This window comes from Nestor notabilis, unplaced genomic scaffold (assembly GCF_000696875.1).
Source record: "Nestor notabilis isolate BGI_N333 unplaced genomic scaffold, ASM69687v1 scaffold13425, whole genome shotgun sequence".
In the NCBI taxonomy this organism is placed as follows: Eukaryota; Metazoa; Chordata; class Aves; order Psittaciformes; family Psittacidae; genus Nestor; species Nestor notabilis.
Genome location: NW_009930754.1, coordinates 80,522 through 103,181, shown reverse-complemented (window position 1 = coordinate 103,181; position 22,660 = coordinate 80,522). Strand labels below are relative to the sequence as shown.

The following is a 22,660-nucleotide window of genomic DNA, read 5'->3' as shown; positions in this document are numbered from 1 at the left end:
TCTTTCCCACATCAACAAGGTTGTGTCAGAAAAGTGAGAACACTGTTTTAACTGATAAAACTGAAGATGACAAGAGCTATTAGACCTTAAAATAGGACACTTTTCATTATTTATACAAACTGCTCAGAGCACTCTACCAAACAGTTTGAATACTTTTGAGTAATCATATACAGAGATAGTCTTTGAAGGCAGTGGCAGTTACAATACTGGTAACATGGGCTGCTGCATATATACACACATATTTCTTAAAGGAAAGCACTGCAGTGTAAACATGTATATGGAGTGAATTATTCTGAACTTTCAGTCATAAATCAATTTCTGGCAAATCATTTTACATTTCAATTCAACTCTGGTCACTAAGGAGACAGATTTCTTATTTTGGAAACAACTAAGACTGGTAGGCTTGAACACCAGGTGCTGAAAGCTACTACATCCAGATGACAAAAATCTAGATATACATCACAATATATAATGACAGAGTAGGAGATAGGACTCCAAGGCACAATTCAGAGGAAGCTCATTACAAGAGCCTGTCAGAAGCCATGGTACTTTGGCATATGCTTGAGATGTGCAGGAGCTTCCTTACCCAGACTGATACAGCTTAAGATGCAGGGTGAGTCAGCAAAACTTCATGATATAAAAAAGAAACAGGAACGCTGTTCTTGTGTTACCAATCAGGCTGTGTTGCACACGGTGGTTGGGAAGGTCTACGCTTGCATGTATGTAGTTCATGTCACCTCAGAACCCCACTGCTACTTGCTCCTGGGGGACTATAAGCAGCAGAAATTACGTGCGTGTAATTTTTTTACTGCAAAATGCACTACTTGGTCCCGAAAAATATGAAAACTATGAGAGAAAAAATGTGCCTTTCATGAGCAGAGGTATCCTGCTGTTTGATCATCTTTGAAAATTGGCAAAATTGCTTATACTGTTAGTGGAGGTGCAAATTAAGGGTGAAAAAACCAACCCCTTACAATAAGCAGTTTAGTCCTACTCAGAGAGCATCTGATTTGGACACATCTCAATTCAAAGAAGGCCAAACTTTTCTTAATTAGAGAAGCTAATTTTAACTCTTTGTAAAATACCAGTCATCACAATTTTGCGTCAAGTCTGCAATGCAGTGTTCTCCTTTCCTGCAAACTGCAAGCACACAGAGTAGACACAGCACATCAATACTATACCAGGCAAAAAAGAGTCAAAGTTGAAAACTAACAGGCGCTGGCTGAGGTTGGGCCAAGACGGTGTGGTTTCCAGCTGAAGCCAAAATGGTGTCTGCTCTTACCTGGCCACCTGCAAAAATGATAGGTGCAGAGGCAGGTTTGGGACGGTAGGGGATGGTGGCACCTTTGGGTGGGGACTGCAGACAGAAACACAAAGCGATCAAAATGCAGAATGAAACAGAGCTCATATTAAAACAGTCACTCCTCATCTTGGTCACCTCAGACAACAGGCATGCAGCTAACCCAGCCCAGCCCAGCCCACCCAACCCTTCCCTCCACCCCGTCAGCCCAAAAGCAAGCCGGAAGCTGGTTGTCCAGGCTTCGAGGGGAAGAGCTAAGGTCTCAGCTGCACAGCTGAAACAGGCAGTGCTGGCATTCATCACATCGTGGCTTCATTACTGCCACCATCGGATGAAGCTAAGATGCTTCATTACGCATGTCAAGGCATTTCAGGAAACATGGGCACAATTTTGAACTTTGTTGATGTTCTGGAAGAGCCTGGCCTGTGCTCTTCCTTAGTTAACACAGAGCACATCTCCTGCTTATCGATCTTTCCTACACTGCTACATATCAAGGTTTCTTGTTTTAGCAATTCAGTCAAGCCAGCTGTTCAAGTGCAAATGACCAGCCTCATCCTGCCTTTCATATGACTGAGCTGGAAGGTTGGAGAGAAACCCTCCTGGCTTCAGCAGCAGCTGTCTTTGTAATGCATGAAAAAGAGTTTTTCCCTGTAGCCCAAGACAAGGACCCAAAGGGAAAATCCCTGACCGAGGCTAAGTTCCTCCTCATAAATAAAGCAGGAGCACGTGTGTGTAAAAAAGGCTTCAAGCTGCCTGTGCAACACCTAGCAGAACGGTGCGTTGATTTCAGTGCGTTAGCTACAACTGAAGAAGGTAACAATATCACTTCCATTAATTAATATCATATAATGAGCTATTTCATGTCAGTGAAAGTATTTGTTGCCAATTTAACTATATGCTGCAAATTAGAGCACATTCATTTTCTTAATGTTTGAAGCACCAAACTGTAGTTAAGTCAGTGTTATCTTAGTGCTGCCTGTGATTTGCCTAATGCTAAAATAAGGTATTTCTTATGTCAAAACTGGATATTTAACAAGTGGCTCTATCTGTCAGGAAAAAGGACTGTGTCTCTCTGCTTTTGAGAAGTGGCTTCTCTCATCTTTAGGAAGAAACTCGGACAACAGACTACACTCTGTATTCACAAAACTGGTAACTACTGCCATCACATACTCCATGTCTAACAAACCAAAATTATTTCTTAATATTACCTTTCTGCTCTTTTGCGTTTTTATATCCTTCATCACAGTAGTTTAATGAAAACTGAAGCAAGAGTCACTTTTCCCCAGTAAAACACTAAGGATTTATTAGTTTTTGTGCTTTTATTTGCATTAGGTTGTATGCCATTTTGATGCAAAGGCTGTATGCCATTTTGATGCATTGCATGCTTGTGAACAGTCGATAGCTGTAGTGCTGTCTCAAACACTCCACTACTTCTCCCCTCTTTTAAGAGTAACACAACAGTACAGAAGCACAGATCATCATGAGACAGCCCTTGACTAGACCCAAACAAAAAAGACACAGAAAATTTTGCAGCAGAAAGTGTGATAAAAGCAGAGATGTTTCAAGTTCCTTCTCAAAAACTATGGTTACTAGGTCAAAATTCAATTTTGATGTGCTGATTTTTTTTCTAACTTCTATTCAACTTAATCAGTTGAGAAATGTACTTCCGTGCATGCACAAAATATGGGCCTTTGCATGCTTGTGAACAGTCGATAGCTGTAGTGCTGTCTCAAACACTCCACTACTTCTCCCCTCTTTTAAGAGTAACACAACAGTACAGAAGCACAGATCATCATGAGACAGCCCTTGACTAGACCCAAACAAAAAAGACACAGAAAATTTTGCAGCAGAAAGTGTGATAAAAGCAGAGATGTTTCAAGTTCCTTCTCAAAAATTATGGTTACTAGGTCAAAATATTCAATTTTGATGTGCTGATTTCTTTTTTTCTAACTTCTATTCAACTTAATCAATTGAGAAATGTACTTTCGTACATGCACAAAATTATGGGCCTTTTTAGCAATGATTAAAATGCCCAGATTTTTATATAAACTAATTTTGTATCATTTAATCTAACTGCTAAAAAACTGCAGTCAAAATGAAATCTCCTGGCTTTATGCAATGACTTGACCAAAGGAAGCAAAAACCCCTAAATTACACTAGTCAGAAATATTTCTATTTAAAACTAGACCTAGTTGTTTGCTGCCCTGTTCTGCATCAGAATAACTCTGCCTTTCTCTTAGAATGGCCTGCAGCTCCATGCTGGACATGGGTTGTTGTCTGCCAGCCCTGGTCTTTGACTGCTAAACCCTACTCTCGAGCAGCAGGAAGGGCACAGTGTGACAGAGTCCTCCTCAAATCCCTGCTATGGTAAGGGCAGGCAGCAGCTCTGGGGAACCCAGGGCAGTTAAGCATTAATAATGTGTTCGAGCACCTTTGTGTGTGCGAGGTGATAGGGCAAGCGCTCACTTACCTCCAGCATAACCACGCATATTTGTTTCACGCACTGGATAATGGCATCGGGAGTGCCTGAGATAGTCACTGCGCGCTCCGTCGAGTTTGGCAACATGTCCCCTGCGACCTGCACCTGCGCTCCTGTGGACTTGAGCAGACACAAAGCACGGAGAGCGTCACCACCGGGCAGGCAACAGCACCTCTCCAAAGCCAGGGGTTCACTGACGTGATGGAGGGGATGCACCTCTAAACTTTTTGTCTTTTCTTTGCTAGATACGTGGTGGAGCATGTATGTCAACTCACGCCCAGACAGGGTAATTGGGGTCTGTCAGGACATGGATTTGCCTGTTCAAGCCAATTTGCAAACACTCCCATCCTAAGAAGATTAGTCGCCAGTAGCTGTTAACGAATCAAACTGTGACCTGAATTTCATGACAAGTCTTTTAACCCTCTCAAAGACAGACGGCTGCAGCGCTGACTACAAAATGGAAAAGGTGACACCAAGTATTTTTCAATAATTAGAAAAAAACAAAAGAAAAGAAAAAAAGGAAAAAAATGCTGATAACTGAAGAAGGCCCTGCTAATCGAATGAGCTGCAGATAGATGGCTCTTTAATCCACTGATGGGTGACTTGTGCCTCTAGATGAAATCTTATGCTCTGGTGTATCTCAGGATGGTACAGAAGCACTTCTTAATTATAATTAGTGTTGGTTAAATACATGCACATTATCAACTTTCAGCTCATTAATGAATTCAAGGAAGCAATAAGCCAGTTTTGTTTTCTCTTTCTATAAAATTTGATCTTGTCACTAATATATCTCAGTTAACCAAAGAAAACCAACGAAAAAAATACATGAGGCTAAAACAATCCCTGCTGGTTACATACGACACATATTATTCTTCTTTTCAAAAACTGATCAAAATACTGACTGCATGTTCTGTTCACTAGTGCTGTTTAAGGCCAGAATATCAATTTCTTGCTCGACAATGGGATTTGGAATTTCACCATAATTTGACCAATCAGTCATGTTTTTCTTTTCTTTGTATTCTTACCTTGAAAATAGTACTGCAACCCTACATGTTATGCCTGTGTACATGACTGAACACAGAAGACCATCCCTCATGCAACTGCTGCTCAGTGTGTTGCATGATGATGAAATTAGACCACATTTTGAGCTGGATGCTCCTTTTTCTTTTTTTGTTTGCTCATATTTGCTGTTTAAAGTACAGTTCTAGGTATCTGCACACCTAGCATAAAATACTCTGAGAAATACTGCAGTCGTTGATGCATTTGCTTCCAGTGCCAATCCTGTTTATTCTTTGACTTTGGTCGTACGTCAGCAAGGAGAAAACAAGCCATATTTTGTCTGTTACCCTTACGCTTAAGAAAATGCGCAGTATGGCTTCTTGCTACACTGGCCTTATCAAAACACCCTGTTGGCCAAACACTATCTGTTTACTTCACTGAACTAGACTAGTAGGTAATTGCTTCCACAACTACGCTTACCAGGATAATCCGTTCAGTCATTTAATGTACACAGACCAACAGACCAGTCTCACCATTAAAAACTGCCCTAAAAGCAGTCACTCGGTGCTCTGGATGAGGTTACTGATATTAAAATAAAATCCAAAGTATCAACGGCTGTGAACCTAGAGCTAAGCATCCACCAGCACATGGTTCATACTCAGGCTTTCTCCAACTTTAACACAACTAAGAAACCAGCTGGATTTCTGCTGCCTGACAGATCTGGACACCTAAGAGACCTGGAGGACCAAGAGCGATCATGTCTCACGGCTGAGGTCACCTCTGACCATGTGCTCTGACAGTAGCTCTGCCTTCTCCAGCGGCAATGCTTTAGCCTGTCTCTGCCTGCTGCCTGCCAGGGCTGGAGCATCAGCTGCTGGGCAAGCTTGCAGACTCACCCTGACATGAACTGCTGCGAAGACCAACCGTCCTGTGGCCATGCAGAATCTGAGCCAGGAATGTTCTGTGTGAAAGGCAAAGTGAACACCTTCCACCCAGGAAATGCACTTCAACACGTAAGTATCTTGTCCCTTCTATATACAGGGTTCTCTGACAAAGCATTTTGGGGATTAAAAAAGGCCATTAAAAAAAAAAAGAAAAGGTCATAGGAAACCCTCGCTCAACATCTGCACAGAAATAATGTTTTCTTCCCCTCAAGTGCCATCAATTGACTCCTTCCTCCCACATTTCAAAAGCTGGTTTTGGCTGGGATAGAGTTAAGGGAGCATAAGCAGGACAGCTGACCCAAACTACCCAAAGGGATATTCCATTCCACAGCATGGAATAAACTGGGAGGGTGAGCTGTAAGGGGCTGTTTTGCTTTTCAGTGCCAGGCCGGGTACCAGCCAGCATGTGGTAAGCAATTGCACTGTGCATCACTCAGGTTAATTGTTTTGTTTTCTCTCTCTCTTATTTCCCTTTTCACTGTTGTTATTATTATTAGTATTGTGTTACACCTTATTTTAATTATTAAACTGTTCTTATCTCAGCCCACAGGTTTTACCTTTTTTCCAGTTCTCCTCCCCATCCCACTGGGAAAGGGTGAAGTGAGCAAGCAGCTGTGTGGTGCTGAGTTCCCAGCTGGGGTTAAACCAAGGCAGCTACTCAGAAGCATAGCTCCTGGATTCTGATGAAAAATAAAGGGCATTCCAAGAAAAAACCCATCTGATTTGTAATTGCCTTTTACTGGCAGGTGTCAGTAAGCACAGAGACCCCTTCAAACAGCAGGGCTCTTCATTGGTTTTCTGCAAGTTTACAGCAGACAACCTATGAATGTTTTCATGAACACACTCTACAAAGCAAGACACACATAGAGGAACAACATGTTGTTTGCTTGGCAAGAAAAACTCTGGAACAGCTTTTGGCAGCTCTGTCAGCTAATGGAAGCTGTGCACACTGCTTTTACTTCCCTGTAGGCAAGGAGAGAAAAGGCCCTTTCAGTAGTGGCCAAATCCTTAAAGGTGTAGATAAGACTTCAGAGGGAAATCAAATTTGAATCCAAATGAAATAATTTGGATGAACTTGAAAGTCAACAAGGATGAGACACCTATCCGTCCTCTATAACCACTTTTCCTTCCAAGGCAGCCATAAACTAGTATTTCATAGCAAATGTCACTCATATAATTTTGATCAAAGCATTTTTCACTCCTTTTTGACATTTAATCAAATTTTCTTTGATAGAAAATCAGACGGTAACTTTTTTTCTATGTTCAAAATGAAACTTAAAAGCTCAATAAACCCTACTCTCTTGAGGCTACGTTTAAGATAAAGAAAGGGAAGTTTCAATTTGGTAGAGCCTGTCAAGAGCTTTTGTTTTGATACAGTCAAATAAGAAAACGGATGAGCATGTTATTTTGATATTCAACACCTCATCCCATGTTGGAATGAATACATATTTAGAATGAATCCTGTCACTTTCTCCAGAATAAGAACACTGTTTTCCGAAACGTCCTGTTCAGATTTTCTCTACATAACGAGGCATGTACCTAATTACCTTGTTTGACTAATTGCAAACACTGGATCCTTGGCTTGGCATTGCTGTGTTGTTACACTCAGGGATGGAAGAATTAAACCTGGTACTGTGCGGTAATTTTTTGCCTTCTTAGAGGAAGAAGTGGCTGTCAGAGAAGCACACTGAATGATACCCTTAGATAAAGTCTGCATTAAAAAAAAATCAGTATGTGTTTGGAATACATGATATCAGGTCACTTGTGACACAGTGAGATTAGGGAGAAACAGGAAAGGAGCATGAAAGTAAAATGCTACTTGGGCCTTTCCCTGGCTGCAAGGGTGGTAACTAATCTGGAAATGGCAGCAAGACTCTGACTTGGAATCCCCTGAGTATTGGTGGGGAAGGGGCTGTGCCTGAAGAAAAACTTGACAAGCATTTCTGTCACTAAGCTGTCGCTTTGCTAAATGCTTTGCATCAAAGACATTGTAAAGCTGGTTTTATTTCACACACGGTCTTTACCCTCAAGGAAAGTATAAGTGTACAGCTGAGCTAACCCCAGAGCAAGGCTTTTCACTCAGCACATGCTTAGGTTTGTGCGATGAGCAAAGTGCAGTGGATGATGCACTAGGCTGGCAAGGTGTCATGCTAGCCAGTGTCCCCAGCAGACGTCTCAAGACTTACCTCCCTGATTTCTTTGATTTTGGAACCTCCTTTTCCTATAAGGGATCCACACTGACTTGCCGGGACGACGAGCCGCAGTGTTACAGGCGGTTTGCTTGTCACTGTGCTGTTTGTCATTGAAGCATTTATGTCCTGTAATCACAACGTCAGTGGGAATTAGCAGAGGATTTGTCATTCCTGGTAAGCACTGAAGGGCTCAGAGCAAAAGCCTGGGCTGTTTGTGGAGACCTGGGGAACCTGCAACCATTTGTGGTTTGTTTCTGTTGCAGGTAAAGCTGCTGGCTCTGCTGGTGATACGCTGTAAGCATGAACCACACGAGCAGCTTGTGCCAGAGGAACCCTTCTGCTGTCTGGCATTGCAGGTCCACGCTGCAGGACCAGAGGACAGTCTCTGAAGCAAGGCTAGGAGGAGGAGGTGGTATTTGTCATTAGAGCACTTGAAGCAGATGGAAAAGACAAAGAGGCTTTTGAGTTCACAGGCCCCCAAATCTCAATTTGGCCTCTTTTCCACCATCTCAGTTAGAACATTCCCACTATATGATACATTTTTACTTTTCATGCAATTTCTTGTCAGATTCAATAGAAAGAAAAAAGGTTAAAAAAGGGAATGACAAAGAATCTGTGAATACTCTGAAGCAGAAAAGATCAGATGGTAATGATATTTCACTACATTCCCCCACTTTCTCCCCTATTCTTCCCACCCGGCCCGTTTAATTTCTCTTTAGTAGCACATCCATAAGGATCTGTAGTGCTACATAACTTCTAAAATCTTCCATCTCAGCTATGTAACCAGAGTAAAAAGAGCTCAGCAGAACAGCAATTACCTGTATCCAGGTAATGTATCCTACATCCCTATATCTCATTATTCAACGCTTATGAGACCTATATGTTCTCATGAGCATTTCAGTATGCTACTTGTCGTAAGGTGTACATTGTTCTAAATGTAGCTTGTTTGTTCAAAATCTTCTAGGTAAGACAAACCAATCCCTCTACAGTCTTCATCACAAAGGAAAAGATAAAGCTTATCTTCACACTGATTGATGGGATGCTGTTGAGAACACTGAGGATCACAAAAAGAGCCACAAGCTGCATGATGTCTGTCCAACAACTCATGAGACTCTCTGATGTGGTTTACTAACGCTAGCTGTGAGCTGAAAAGACCATCTCATCCATCTGTGAGGTGGCATGCCACAGCTATTGTACTCTTCACAGAAATGCTACCCAAAAGATTACGACAAAAATGACAGAAAACATGCAGTTCATTATTCATTTAACTCATGTGTGATGCAACAAGAATTCCAGCAGACGCAACTGACGTGATTCCCTTGCTTATCAAGACTACCACTTGTTTAAGAACAAAAAGTGAAAAAGGTGCCTATACTGTGTGATCAGGTCCCCACATGAATAAGAAAAGGAAAAAAGGAAAAAATACTTCAAACAACTGTGCACACCTCATCGGACCGGTGTCAGAGCTCAGTGACACCAGCACTGATTCCAACGGTACCTCCACATTTGTGATGGCAGCATTATTCCATCCAAGAAATGACTTGGTGTGACCTTGCTTAGCTTATAAAGGAAGAAAAAAATCTCGAATGGAATGAGGCATTGCTGCATGCCACAAGGCAGATATCAAATCACTCCTCTGTCAGCTAGTAACTCACATTTTGTTTAGTGCCCATGTCAGTGAAAGATTGCCATCTAAAATAAAGTGAGAGGGATAACAGAATTTTGCAGCACCCATGTATCTGAAATAAAGCCTAAGTCAGGCCAATTTTTCAGCTGGAAGATGCCATCTCACTCTATCATATTTGGTCAGGTGGAGGCACATGATCATCCAGATATAGATAAATGACCTTCTTCAGCCACCCAGCACGACCCTGATAATGTCTTCCACTTCCACATCATACGTGGCCTGGCCTCGAAGTCTTCACAACACTTAGTGCCTTCAAAAGCACTTCACAAAAATTGGAAGCCACTGTTCTCATTGTTCTCTCCTTGCTATTTAAAAAGAGCAAAATCTAAACATGCAGGCACAGCAGCGTAGAGTGCATAAAGGAGTTAATCCAGATTAAACCCACAACAAACAAGAAATGACCAGAAAAACATCCCCTCCAGAACTGCAGGCTCCCAGGTAGGGCTGTCTGGAGACTCTCACGCAACAATTGTCTTTCAAACTGGGGAGATTCCTGTATCTTTCACCTCCTAACTTTCTGTGGCACTGCACGCACTTCCTCTGGCAGACACTAGAGCCAGCTCTTGGATGGTATGTGAGGTGGCTCCACACTTGGTAACCACCAGCACAGGATCTACAGTAGTTGTAGTAGGAAGAGTTAATTTTTGCCAAAAATGCATCGTCTCCAAAAAAAGGAGATGCATGAAAAATAACATCTGGTAGATAGCTCATTTGTAATTTGTGAAACAGTACTTTATTTTGCCCCCAAAGTGTTAAAGTTACCTCATTTTATTGAGAAGAGTAATTATAGGAAACCTAACTGATTATAAGAGATGTATTTTTTTACCCCTGTTCTTTTAAACATATGAGAAGTCAATTATATTAAAACTAAATACAGACATTTCAGGATATATAACCGCGGTACCTGATCTGCAGGGAGTGCCAGTACTCCTTTGCTAAAACCCACATGAAGAGTCCAGACTAGCCTCTCAAATCTTCAAGGGTAAATATGCATAAAACCCAGTCAGATGCCTGAATTTCAAATTTCTTTGCCTACTGCTAACTTTCACAGCACTTTCAAAGGTGGTGGGGTGAGGATCTAATGCTGTGCAGTGTTCCATGTTTTTGTAAGAACTGCAGTGTTGTTTCCACCGGGTACTCATTTCAGTGGGAGCTGCCAGGGATTATCTCTGTTAATGATTCCCTCAGCATTTTTCAGGATAAAGCCCTAAACAGAACACGTGGAGAGCAGAGAGACTGCTCTCTCCAGGTCTCAGAGGATTAGAGGATATGGTACCATACACAAAGCTGCTTCTTAAGCTTAGAAGAAACAGGGATTGGTATAAGATGGGTAGGAGATAAAGCTGAGAAAAAGATGACTACAGGTGGTTTTAAAATTGGGCTGGCCTGAATTATTTGTGTGTTCTGTAGGATTTGACCGCTAAATCATTATCTTATTAATAACTGCTAAGGAGGAAAAAAAAGGCATTCTTATAAAATGTACTATGCCACAAAATCAGGGTACTTTAACAACATGTTGAAAGATCGGTGTACCACACAGGAAGATCTGAAAACCCACATGGGACTAGAGAAATATAAATGGGATTAACATTTGCAGCATAAAAACTGGGTCATTTGTCTGGGGGCTGACAGGAATGTTCGCTGAGACTGAAGAGGTTCCCACTGAAAACACCTGAGCAGGAGCTGGGTATACCCACGAGGCACAGCACAGTTGTGTGCAAAACACTACACTAATAGGAAGTGAGGCATTTGCAGCCGTGGCAGGGACATGTTAGCATGATAACTAGGACAGGGGACTGTTAGTGCCATTAAATAAGCCCTTTTGGAACTTCATTTGCAACCTGCCCACAATTAACATAAACTGTAACTGGAAAAAGCTAGAAAGGGATTAATTAAGTCAGGAGAGGGGTAGGAACTGCATCCTCTGAAAGACTGAGCTTGGCTTACCTACCCTGCAAAAGCAAGGGTGTGAGGGGACTAAACTGGTTTCTAAAAATAAGTCTAAGAGGGGAATCCCCAGGGATGGAAAGGCAAGAATTATTTAAACTAATGGCCAGTGCTGGCACAGAAACAAAGCTGCATAAGCTGTTCATGAATAAATTCAGGTGAGGAGTGAAAAGGTGTCTAATTCTCTGAGAACTAAGGTTGTGAACCCAATATCAGGGGACAGAAAAAATCTAACTAGTTTCTGGTCGTGCTGTGAAGTTGCAGGTTGCAACACATGCTGCTTTTGCTAGAAGACAACTGTACCGGATGACAAGCTCTCTCCTAGTCTTGTTGCTCTAAATGTGAAAAATTACCATGGGTAAAATAAAGGCACACGCTGACATTTGCCATCAGTGCCAGCGTCTCTCTCTCAGTGCTAACCTCACTGACTTGGAGAAATAAGTACTCTTACAAAAGAGATTCACATCCCTCTAGTTTAATCATCAATGGAAAGACACAGTCCCTTTATCCTGCTGCAGGTGAATCAGTCCACTTTAGGAAAAGGTGAATTGCCCTCTGTCTCTCCAGAGAGGACAGGAGAGATGCCTGGATTAGATGTAAGACTTTCAAAAGCAGAGGGAGTTAAATCCTCTCCTGAGTAACAAGAGCTCATATTCTGCAGTCTCCTGTCTTTTCTGTGAGGTTTCCCATTAAAGTAGTGACCATATCTAATTGTAGCTGGTTCATGACACTTGAAGAGATCCCAGCACTTTAGGTACATATCTGCACAGATCAGTTTTTCTACAGTAAATTGAGTTCTTGCCTCACTTATTCTTAGTGCCCTTATTTTAATTAAACATAAAAGCTAAGCTTTAAATATGTAATTGGTAATCATATAGTTTGTTTTTAAAATAAGAAATATATTTAGATGAGTTACACATTCATTTTGACATATATAAAATTTACATCAATACCAAATGGAATCATATAAAAACAGAGCTAAAAGTTAGGCAATTATTCTTTTCAAATCAAACCCACAATGGGACCAGAAATTTTCCAAGACATTTTTCCTACCGTTAGTGCACATTACTAGAACCAATTGCTTTTCCCTGAAGCTTCCAAAAAGCAAAAGAAATGATCAAACAGCTTGTAAATTGACCCATTATTTTTCTTCAGCATTGCTGCCAAAAGCATTTATAAAAATACAACCACTTTCACTGCTATTAAATAGAACATTAAACAAATCATATTTAACATTAAAGCAAACATGAAAAAATTCAAACAGTGTTTGTATTTCTATTTGAAGAGAGAAAAGCCCACGTATTTTATTTGCTTACCTCTTCAAATTTTAGTGCAATCATAGAAAAAGCTTTAAAAATTGCATCTGTTGGGCCTGTTATTGTCACAATCCTCTCTGGACAGGAGCCTTCTGAAATATTGATTCGAGCACCACTCTGTCAAAAAGAACAAATATTTTCCAAATTCATACTTCCCAGGGAACAAAGTAAGTAGGATTAGGGATACAGTTTGGGAAGGAGTATCTTGAGGCTTCTAATTCCCTCTCCTACAACTGCAGCCCAAACATTACATACTTTCAGCATAAACACTCTCCAAAAATTCATCTAACTGTGGGAAGCCGGATTCTGTCTGGGTAAATACTTAGACAGCCTTCCTTCTTTATGGTATGCAAATAGTTCCTCTGCAACTCAAAGTTGCGAATAATTGCATAATCAAGTCTTTTCCCTTTCCTCTTGCTGGGTTAACGTCAAGCAGGACCGGAGCTGCAGAATTTCAGATAAGGTTGGTTGTCTCCAGGGAGCATCTCCCAGGGAAGATGCACCTCTCTGCTTTAGAGACACAAAGGCAGGGTCTAGCCCAGGCGTTGCTTTGTACTCTGGAGAAGGTTCCTTATAGATGTGTCTCCTGCAAAGGCAATTACTGTGCACTGAACAACCCTTTAAAGGAGTAGTAGTAGGACAGGCAGCAGTAACAGTGTTATCTCCTTTAGGCAAGGAGCCTACTGGAAGGAGTCAGAAAACCCTAAATCTTGAAGACAGGCCAGAATGGCTCTTTGTATACTTAGTCCCCTTCATGCCACTGTGGAAGTGCAAAGAAAACCCCTAAACCACATGTAAATACATGTAAGAGTATCTTGGTGTAGATAATAATCATATCCAGTTCAGGTAAGACCCACCCTACACTCTCCCTGAGGTTTCAGGCATGAAAATGTGCTAAATGCAGTCTAATGAGTCACTGGAGCCTCCACTCATCCACAGTCACTGACCTCCTCGAGGAGAGGACGTGTGCCTGTAGCAAATGTGAGATAGTCTGGGTTAATTTGGCCCTTTGTCTTCAGGGTTACCACAAATCAGCTGATGCGCTTTGTGTCTGAGCCCCTATTCATGTCCATACTGCTGCTCAACAGCAAGATACTGTATTCATTTAAAGAAGGACCAAGTTATCGTCATGTGGAAACACAGCCTCTTTGTCCTGTGCTGATATAAAGATGCACATAATTCCTTTATTTAAAATAACCCCCCACCAATCAAATAAAGCCTCTTGTGACCACCTGTAGATTTTCAGGAGTGGAAGAACAACACTTGATAAATATCTTGAAAAACTAACCAGGAATCATAACTCTTCTCTAAGATGCTTAATTCAGAAGTTAGGAGCACTCTCCAATGACAGCTTCCCTTTTGTGGATGCAAATTATATCCAAAGAGATCTGTCCATGATCATAATTAATAATTAAACTAAAATGTATTTAATCAACTAGCAAAATTACCTAGGATATTGGATTTTTATTTTTTTTTAATTTTTTTTATTTTATTTTAGCAAATGTACTTATCTGTGAAAATGTGTGAAAACTTATCAAAATAGGGGCTCTGGACTCAGTCAGCCTGACAAAAAACTCTCTATTGTGTATATTAAAGATAGATCTTAGCAATTTTCTTTACTACAAACACTTTGAGACTTCCCTGCCACAGACCTTCTATCAGCGTACAAAACAACAAAGCAGCTGACATAGTAATATACTGCAGGTTTACCAGAACCAAATTGGCTTTTCTTGAGGCATCCTCTATACACTTTGCACACTTAAAGTTTTAAACTGTAGGATCTGTCTTTTGAGCTATGCTTTTAGCACTTACTTCAAAAGGAAAATTACATGGATTTCCAAGTAAGGTGTGCTGCCTTGCAGGACAAGTGCAAGGTCTGTAACCTTCACCTGGGCACAATCCTCTGAAGACAGTGCAGCTTGCTCTGCAGCAGGGAAGGATGCCTGTGGACCCTGGGGAGACTGAGGTTTATGCAGTGCCCTGTTTTAGTTAGCTATTTTGTGTTTGCAACCTTTACAAAGGATGTAAATGGTGGGTACGTAGGTCTACCCTGTCCATATCCTACTCAGAAACTTGAGGCTTTGCCAAGACATGTCAGAGGGATACTTCATGTTACGCAAGCCTGGCTCGAGCTCTGCTGAAGCCTGTGTCTATCCTCAAACTTTATGCGCATCAATCTAGCGCTTGGTTTCAGATTTTGGAAACTCTACGAGGAGGCCAGGCCACGTGCAGGACCAATGTTGGTATGCTAAAGAAAGATATAGTGGTTTTGAAGCACAGAATCATGCTGGCTAGGCTGTTCCTCAGATAAGACAGCAGCAGGCGTATTGCTATGGGAATGAAAGACTCCAGACTGCTGTGGTGATAAGGAGGTTACATTAACAACAACGTTTAATCGAGGCCAGCACATTTACACACTACCGCTTGCAAAGAAGGGTGATGTTAAATTAACTGCCCACTTGGTGGCAGTGTCGGCCTGCACACGCTGAATTTCCCTGTTCTCTGAGCTGGAAAGAAAGGTAAGTAAAGACATCATCAAGGCTTGTCTTACCTCCTCTCTCATCTTCTTAACTGTCTCACCTTTCTGTTAAAGAAACAGAAAATAAAGTTAGCCTGGACTGATGAAGTGAACTGATATACAATATTTTGATATGGAAATAGGGAGAAAAAGTAATTTCCTGACCTTTCCAATAATGCTTCCAACCTCCTGAAACAGAAAAAAAAAGACACAGTGAGTGACACGATTTGCTACAGAAGAGCATCTGCCCTGCTCCCACGCTATTTCACTATCACTTATTTCAAACCTACAACGTGAAGCATAGCCCCTTCCATGTGATAGATACAAAGGGAAGGACTAAAAACGTGGCTTTGCAGCCTTCTGACTGTGCAAGAATACCTTTAACAGAAGCTGATCTTGCAGTTACAGATCAACCCCGCTACTATAAACACAGATAAACACCTATCAGAGAATGAAAAGTTCAAAAATAACAGAACTACACAACCTATTAGAGAAAATGAGATATAATGCAAGCATCAAAATAATTGCTGATCTCTCTGAGGGCAAGCATTTACCCTCCTTACAGCACGTAATAGCCAGAGCTGTATTTCCATGCTACTGCATGTTATTGTGTAAACACCTGGTGGCCTGTCTTAATCTCCCTGTTAAGCACTTACAGAACAATAACTGCTAATCACTTTTTAGGGATTTGGGAATTGCTACTGGGCTCCCACAATCTTCTATGAGGGGACAGAAAATACTGAGAAATGTGACTGTGAACACAGAGGAACAATTTGGCAGTTCTGGCAACATCCCAAGGGTTAAAAGCTCAGTGAATAAAACCAACAGGTAGCAAAAATGAAGCTAATAACTCTAAAATGAATAGTCTGGGCACGTTACACACATCACGCAGGTGTGACACCAGACTGGAAATCATCTGATGGAGAGGAGACCAGCTAAAGGAAAACAAGCTCCTCTCCTATACCCAGACGGTGAAATCTAGTTAAAGACTATCTCACATGGCTGCTCTGCCTCAGACATAAGATATACAGCTGTGTTCCCCGCCCCCCTGCCTATAAACTTAAATCTGACCCATCCTGAAACACAGCCCAAATAGTAGGATTTAAGAAATTGTCCTCCATTGCTCTGCCCAGTGATGGACTCATAGTCAAGTGGTACTAACTTCTCTCTTCAGTAGAGAACTAACTGCAGTGACCTCGAGAGAGCTATTTCTCACGAGTTATTTATAAGCTCGTAATACAAAGCTGCTTGTGCTTGCAACTCCACACATCCTGCTCACAAGATGTAAAGACTTTTCAGTGAGAAGACCACCTATCTCAATGAAGAACTTTGGCATATGGTTCCTTTGCACTCTCTACAAGTCTGCACGTAACGCCAGAATAGGGGAACACTCAATATGCTGCTGGACAAGGCTGCTATTTGGAGTCACCTAGACAGGCTGGAGAAATCGGCTGAGAGAAACCTAAGGGAGCAGAACAAAGTCAAATGAACAGTCCCGTATCTGGGACGGAACAAGCCCATGCTGCAGGACAAGCAGGGAAAAAGCTTGCTGCAAACTGGCTTTGCAGAAAAAGCCCTGAGGGGCTCAGTGCACAACTCCAACATAAGTGCATGAGTTCCTCAGCAGTGCAGTCCTGACCAAATAAATGCTGGGCTGGCTGTATTAGCAAGAGTGTAGCCGGGACAAATGATTCTTGCCTTCTCCTTGTGTTTGTGAGACCATGCCCAGAGGAGTTTGTCCTGTTTCGGGTTCCTAGTATAAGACAGATAAGGACACACTGATGTGAATCCCGTGCAGGACCACCAAGATGGTCAGGGAACTGGAGCACAGGACACATGAGAGCACAGGCTGAGAGAACTGCGTGCCTTTGTTCTTAGGAAGAGAAGACTTGGGATGGCACCTTATTGCAGCGTACAGGATAAGGAAATAAGGAAAGCAAGTTGCAACATCAAATTCCTACTCAATATGAGGAAAAGATTTTTTACTATGGGGATAGCTGAATATTGGAACAGGCACCCAGAGAAGCTGTGGAGTCTCCATCCTTATAGGTGTCCAAACCCAGCCTGGGCAAGGTCCTGAGCAACCTGCTCAAATGGGATCTTCCTGATTCAGGAGGTCAGACTGGAGACCTTTGGGAGTCACTTCCAAATTCTATGATTCTTCAAGCACGGCCTTATATCCACTGAAGTCAATGCCTAACTAGCCACAAAGTTCCTCAACCCAGGGAGGCTGAGGAGGCCCCTTCTCAGCCTTATTTTCAAACCTTACTTTTTCTGTTCCCAATTTCTCTTTTTTATTTCCCTTCCTACTTCTCTTCCAAGATAAGATTCTGCTCTCTTGTACATACTGACCAGAGAGCAGATATTGTCCACACAGGCTGTGCTAATCTTCCAGAGTCATCTGCCTTGCAAACTCCTATTTCTGCTGGCTGATGTACAGTAGATCTTAGCACGTCACACAGCTACGTGACTGTTCTTGCTAAAGTTCTCCATGTCTGGCTGGGACACTGAGACATCTGTACATCTGTGCATACAACGTAAAGAAGCAGCTCTGTGAGAAGAGGAATGAATGAAGCATACTATTCACAGTTTTGTGCCTTGTGACCAAATTATCCTGTGTCTCCTCATATGTGGGTTTAGGTCATGCCTTTTCTCATAGCTGAGACTGCTGTGCTCTGTAGGCCCTCTAATGAATTGCAGCATTTTTGTTAGCAGTGACACAAATTTGGGACACCTATTCCATAAAATTCTTAAGATCTTACCATCTTTTAGATTATCACTGTAACTCTGCCAACCTGCCTGTAACTGTTGAATGGGACTGAACAATACAGGGAGTTAAATTCCCAATGATAATAAGCCCTGGGAACCCCTCATGTCTAGTAGTTCCTATCTGCCCATGCTAAACATTCAGCAGTTTTACCTTGAAAACTTTTTTCCATTCTTCTCAATCCCAGCTTTCAGAAGTAATAAGTTTTGTAAAACACATTCTTAGGAGGTAGAAGGACCTTTTGCTATGGGTGAGCATATTGTGTTTCAATTGCTACGGGCAAACAATTGTATTTCAGTCGGTGGCATAATTTCAGGTTTTGTATATGAGAAGTTTCATTAGGAACTGTAGGCTTCCTCTTGAACCTGCAAAGCTCTGCCAGTATACGCTTAGGATGAAATCTGTCCCAATCCATTTGATCATACTGGGTCTTAATGACAGATGCTGTTCTTTCAGAAATGTATGGATGAGTCATGGATGAGTCATGGCTATTAAGTACAAAGATATCTTTCTTGGAAATAGGAAAAGATACTTTTGCTTTCGAAACAGAAAAGCAATACACCATTTGTAGCCCTAGTAAAAAAGTTGGTCCATTTCAAACAAGGAAATTGGGAGTGTTTAAACAAGCAGAGTAGAGCCAGGATTAGGAGGAAAGAAACATTACATTCGTACAGATATCCCTAATTTTTCCAGAATTTTTGATCCATACAAATAAATAAATAAATCTGGAATGGTTCTAAATGGGTCACTTCAGAATCTTTTGGGGCTTTAGGTGTTTTTAAGAAAAAAAACTTAAGAAAACTCCCATAAGTACTGGTGACTACAGATTAGGTCTTTAATTATGATGAAAAACCTACTTCAGAAGACTCTTTACACTTCATTCCCCAAACTACCAATGCAAACCTTTAGTGTTGCACTACACAGTCCAATATTTGTTTCATGTAGATTCTTGTTTAGTGCTTGATGAGATACCTGACATCATTTTTACAACACTCAAGTTTTATCAGTATTTCTAGCCAAGTTTACTTTGAGGGCTTGATCTTCTTCAGAAAACGTTTATAAACCTGCCAGACACCAAACTATGCTGTGGTTATCTGCGTAAGACTGAAGGGATGGGATGTCCATCACCTGCATCAGTTTATTGGAAGCCAGGAGTCTCCTGTAATCCAAGCACACAGCCTCCTCTGCAGCCCAGGGAGAGAGATAATGGAGGATATTTTGTTCCTAAAAGAGGAGGGAAAAGGTATCCTCCTGAGGGCTTCATCCTTCTCCATCTGCAGCAGAAAGATGACTAGACTGACACTAACATACCTGAAGTTTGCTGAAACGAATCCTACTGTTGATGTAAAATTCAGCCTCAGTGCAAGTCAGACAGGAGCTTGATTTAGCTGTCCTAGCAAATAATTGCTTACTAGAGTATAGTAATAACTCTTGGAGTATTTGCTGTTTTCCAGTGCTCAGGACTATAAGCTATATATAAGTACTTACGATAAATTTCAGATTGATTTATTGACTAACCATCTATGCATAAACACAGTGGGAATATAAGTTATATGATAAAAATTACTGGGTTTCATATAATCACATTTTAACAGCTGTCTGAAAAGCAGTGCACAAAAAAAAAAATAAATGGTGGAACTAAAGCTAAGAAGGAGAAAGACGGGTCCAAAGCAACCCAGCAGACTGATGCTGGGGCTAGAAGTACTACTCAAGCTCTTTGGCCTCAATATGAGCAGATATGCCACAGCAACCATGCTGGATGAATCAGATGCCTCCGAAAAGTTGGAAGTGTTTACATGCCTACGTCTGCTGATACATGAGCATAAACACACATATTTACATATTGGTGTGTGAAGTCAGTATACACATACAGCCACTAAATAGATAAGATACCAGCTTTCCTTCAAGAAATAACAGCGACTTGGAGCGCGTATCCTGATATTCACCACAGGAGCCTGAGTTTCAGGCCCAGGTAATGCATTCCAAAGGGCGTATCTCCAGGTGACAGTATCTCAAGACGGATAATCTCACTCCTGGGCTCCAACAGCATCACTCTGGAAAACCCCAGGGACATTGAACTGTACACGCTGATTTCTGGTAACCTGAAAATAAATCTCAAGCCTGGGGGGGGGTTGAGTTGATTTATGACTACGATTTTCTTTAGTATGCTATTTCTAATAAAATAGATAAAACAACAAGAGGTGAATCTCGCCAACAAATGCTGGAAGACTGCTCAGTATCCGTAAAGCGTATTGCTAGCCAACCACCTGATTCATCACAGATAACTTGAGCAAAAGTGATGGTAAAAGCAGGGGATGCTTTCTTTCATGCTGAAATGCAGCATACAGTATTATCTGCACATCTTATTCACATGAATGGGATGAGTTTTGCTCTTAAGGATCATTAGGGAGTGGTGGTCCCATCAAAGAGGGTTTTGCACATTATTTCTGGTGAGGGCAAGGCAGCACCAGCAGAACAAAAGGTGGCAGCAGAGAAGTCTGTGAGCCAAGGTTTTCACAAGGTTTCTTCATGGTGTGAAATATATAAAACGGGCTGCTACTAGAAAGCTATTTCCTGATCAGTTATCTGGTGTGCCTTTTGGCTAACGAGAGAAAGAAACTGGTCATGTTAAGCAAGCAAGAGGCTTAACAAGTAGTAACAAACTTTGGTTTAAAGATTAACCTTTGATCTGTAAACATAATGTGTGAAATTCCATAATTTTTCTAAGTGTGAGGCTAGTTTAATAGTTACTGCGTCCCAGGAAATCAAAACAAAATAGGTAGCTATTCTGGGAACACAGAAAAGCACAGGCCTTGCTCTATTACCATGGGGCATGTGGCTTCTATTTATCAGTGTTATGGTGTGCGTGTAACACTAACCTCAAACGACCCCTGAGATAAAGCCACTTCTGTAAGGAAAATACATTTAAGAAATAATATAAGAATATATACCTTCACCCCAAAGCATCTGAGAAAGCACAGGCCACATCTTAAAGCCTGCAATTCCTTCAGGCAATGCTTTGATTGCACATGCTTACCTGCTTTCTATGAGCAAGGATGAGATAGAGCCAGTAGGACTGGACTCTACAAACCAAACAAGCCTGCTAGAAAAGCACTGAAAGGAAAGAAATACAGCCTTCCATGGTGGGCTGCATGCAGGGCATCAATGTTTTTCAAAGACTGGGTGAAAAGTCAGTTTTGGGAAACATGATGTGTGTACCTCAGGGAACAAATGGCTGCCTCGGATAAACTGAGAGTCTGGTTTGTGTTGTGGGATTACATGGGATTAGCCTCACTGACACAGGAGATCTCACGTTCTTAGGTGATGGTTCAGTAGTCGCTGCCTGATGCTAACAGCCCTAATTTAGTAAGGCTCTGCAGTCCAAGCCCTTACTGAGACACATCTCATGCTAACAAACGTGGTTGTGTATGAGGAAACCTTTAAATTATAGTCGTTCTGATGGAGATGCCACCATTAGGAACCTTCACAGGTCCATCTAACATTTCTGGGGCAGCTGTGCGAGCGGGCTTTTCTCATGTGCTTCCTGATAGCAGGTGAGTAACCAAATTAGGTTCAATTTCACGCCAAACCTCCCAGCCTTTCCCAAAAAAAAACCAACCCCAGAAATGGTTTTGTCCCTTTGCTTGTCCCTCTGCCTGTGATGTTGAAGCAGCAGTACTGAGTAGGGTGTGCTTTGTGCAACCTCAGTTCGTTACAACTGTGGACATATGAGGAGATTCTCTTTCACAGAAGTGGGAAAATTTGGCTAAGGAAATTGGTTTTGGGCACATACAGTGCCCAGGGGCTGGAGGAAAAGACCTCTGTCCTTTCCATTGATTTTTTAGGCTACTGAGCAGCTCTCAGCTGTTACTACAAACACACCAAGAACAGATCTTGTGTTGTGTATCTGCACACAGCATTTTGTTCCATAACTAGAGCTCTTAGGTACCACAGTAATGAAAACAAACAAAACAAGAACTATAATCGCAATAGGCAGGACAGTCAATCCTCATAATACCCTGACCAGTGCTCACGGAAACAAGAAAGAACAGAACAAACATTGGCTTGTTTGACATTTTACAGCTTGGATTAAATTACAGACAAGGTGATTCTTAAACCTACTTTGTTGTATTCTATATTTTAGTGAGTAAAAAATAAAAGAGAAAAATGAGGAAGGAGAAGGGCATTACCTTCAAGATGGGGAAAAGTTATTTCTGTGCTTGCTTTACAGTCTTTCAGGGACAATTAAGAAGGCACAAAAAGGCGGCCACAAAAAGGAATCCCTGATGATAAACCTGTATTATCTATATTAAGGAAAATGGCAAATTTCTCCGTGATTTTATTGTCTTTATTTTTTTTAAGTGTGAGCATTCACCTTAATGAGTCTAAATTTTATTTCTGTTTCTTATAAAAAATTGTATGTGTAGCATTACAAAATAATCACAAACATGTCTGAAAGTCTCCACTGAAGCTGCATGTAAGTCAGCTATAACCAGTCCTTCCAGTGCCAC

The 22,660-nt window shown here is 41.4% G+C and overlaps 1 protein-coding gene across 1 annotated transcript in view; it reads right to left on the bottom strand.

Moving 5' to 3' along the window:
* LOC104406550 (poly(rC)-binding protein 3-like) overlaps positions 1-22,660 on the bottom strand; it is a 48,528-nt gene that overhangs the window by 19,626 nt on the left and 6,242 nt on the right. Inside the window, exons 2-7 of the mRNA XM_010015565.1 lie at positions 15,548-15,571; positions 15,416-15,448; positions 12,865-12,981; positions 7,909-8,040; positions 3,771-3,899; positions 1,214-1,357 (exon numbers count right to left, since the gene is read on the bottom strand). Coding sequence (XP_010013867.1) covers positions 1,214-1,357; positions 3,771-3,899; positions 7,909-8,040; positions 12,865-12,981; positions 15,416-15,448; positions 15,548-15,571 — 579 coding nt within the window. The remainder of the gene's footprint in view (positions 1-1,213; positions 1,358-3,770; positions 3,900-7,908; positions 8,041-12,864; positions 12,982-15,415; positions 15,449-15,547; positions 15,572-22,660) is intronic.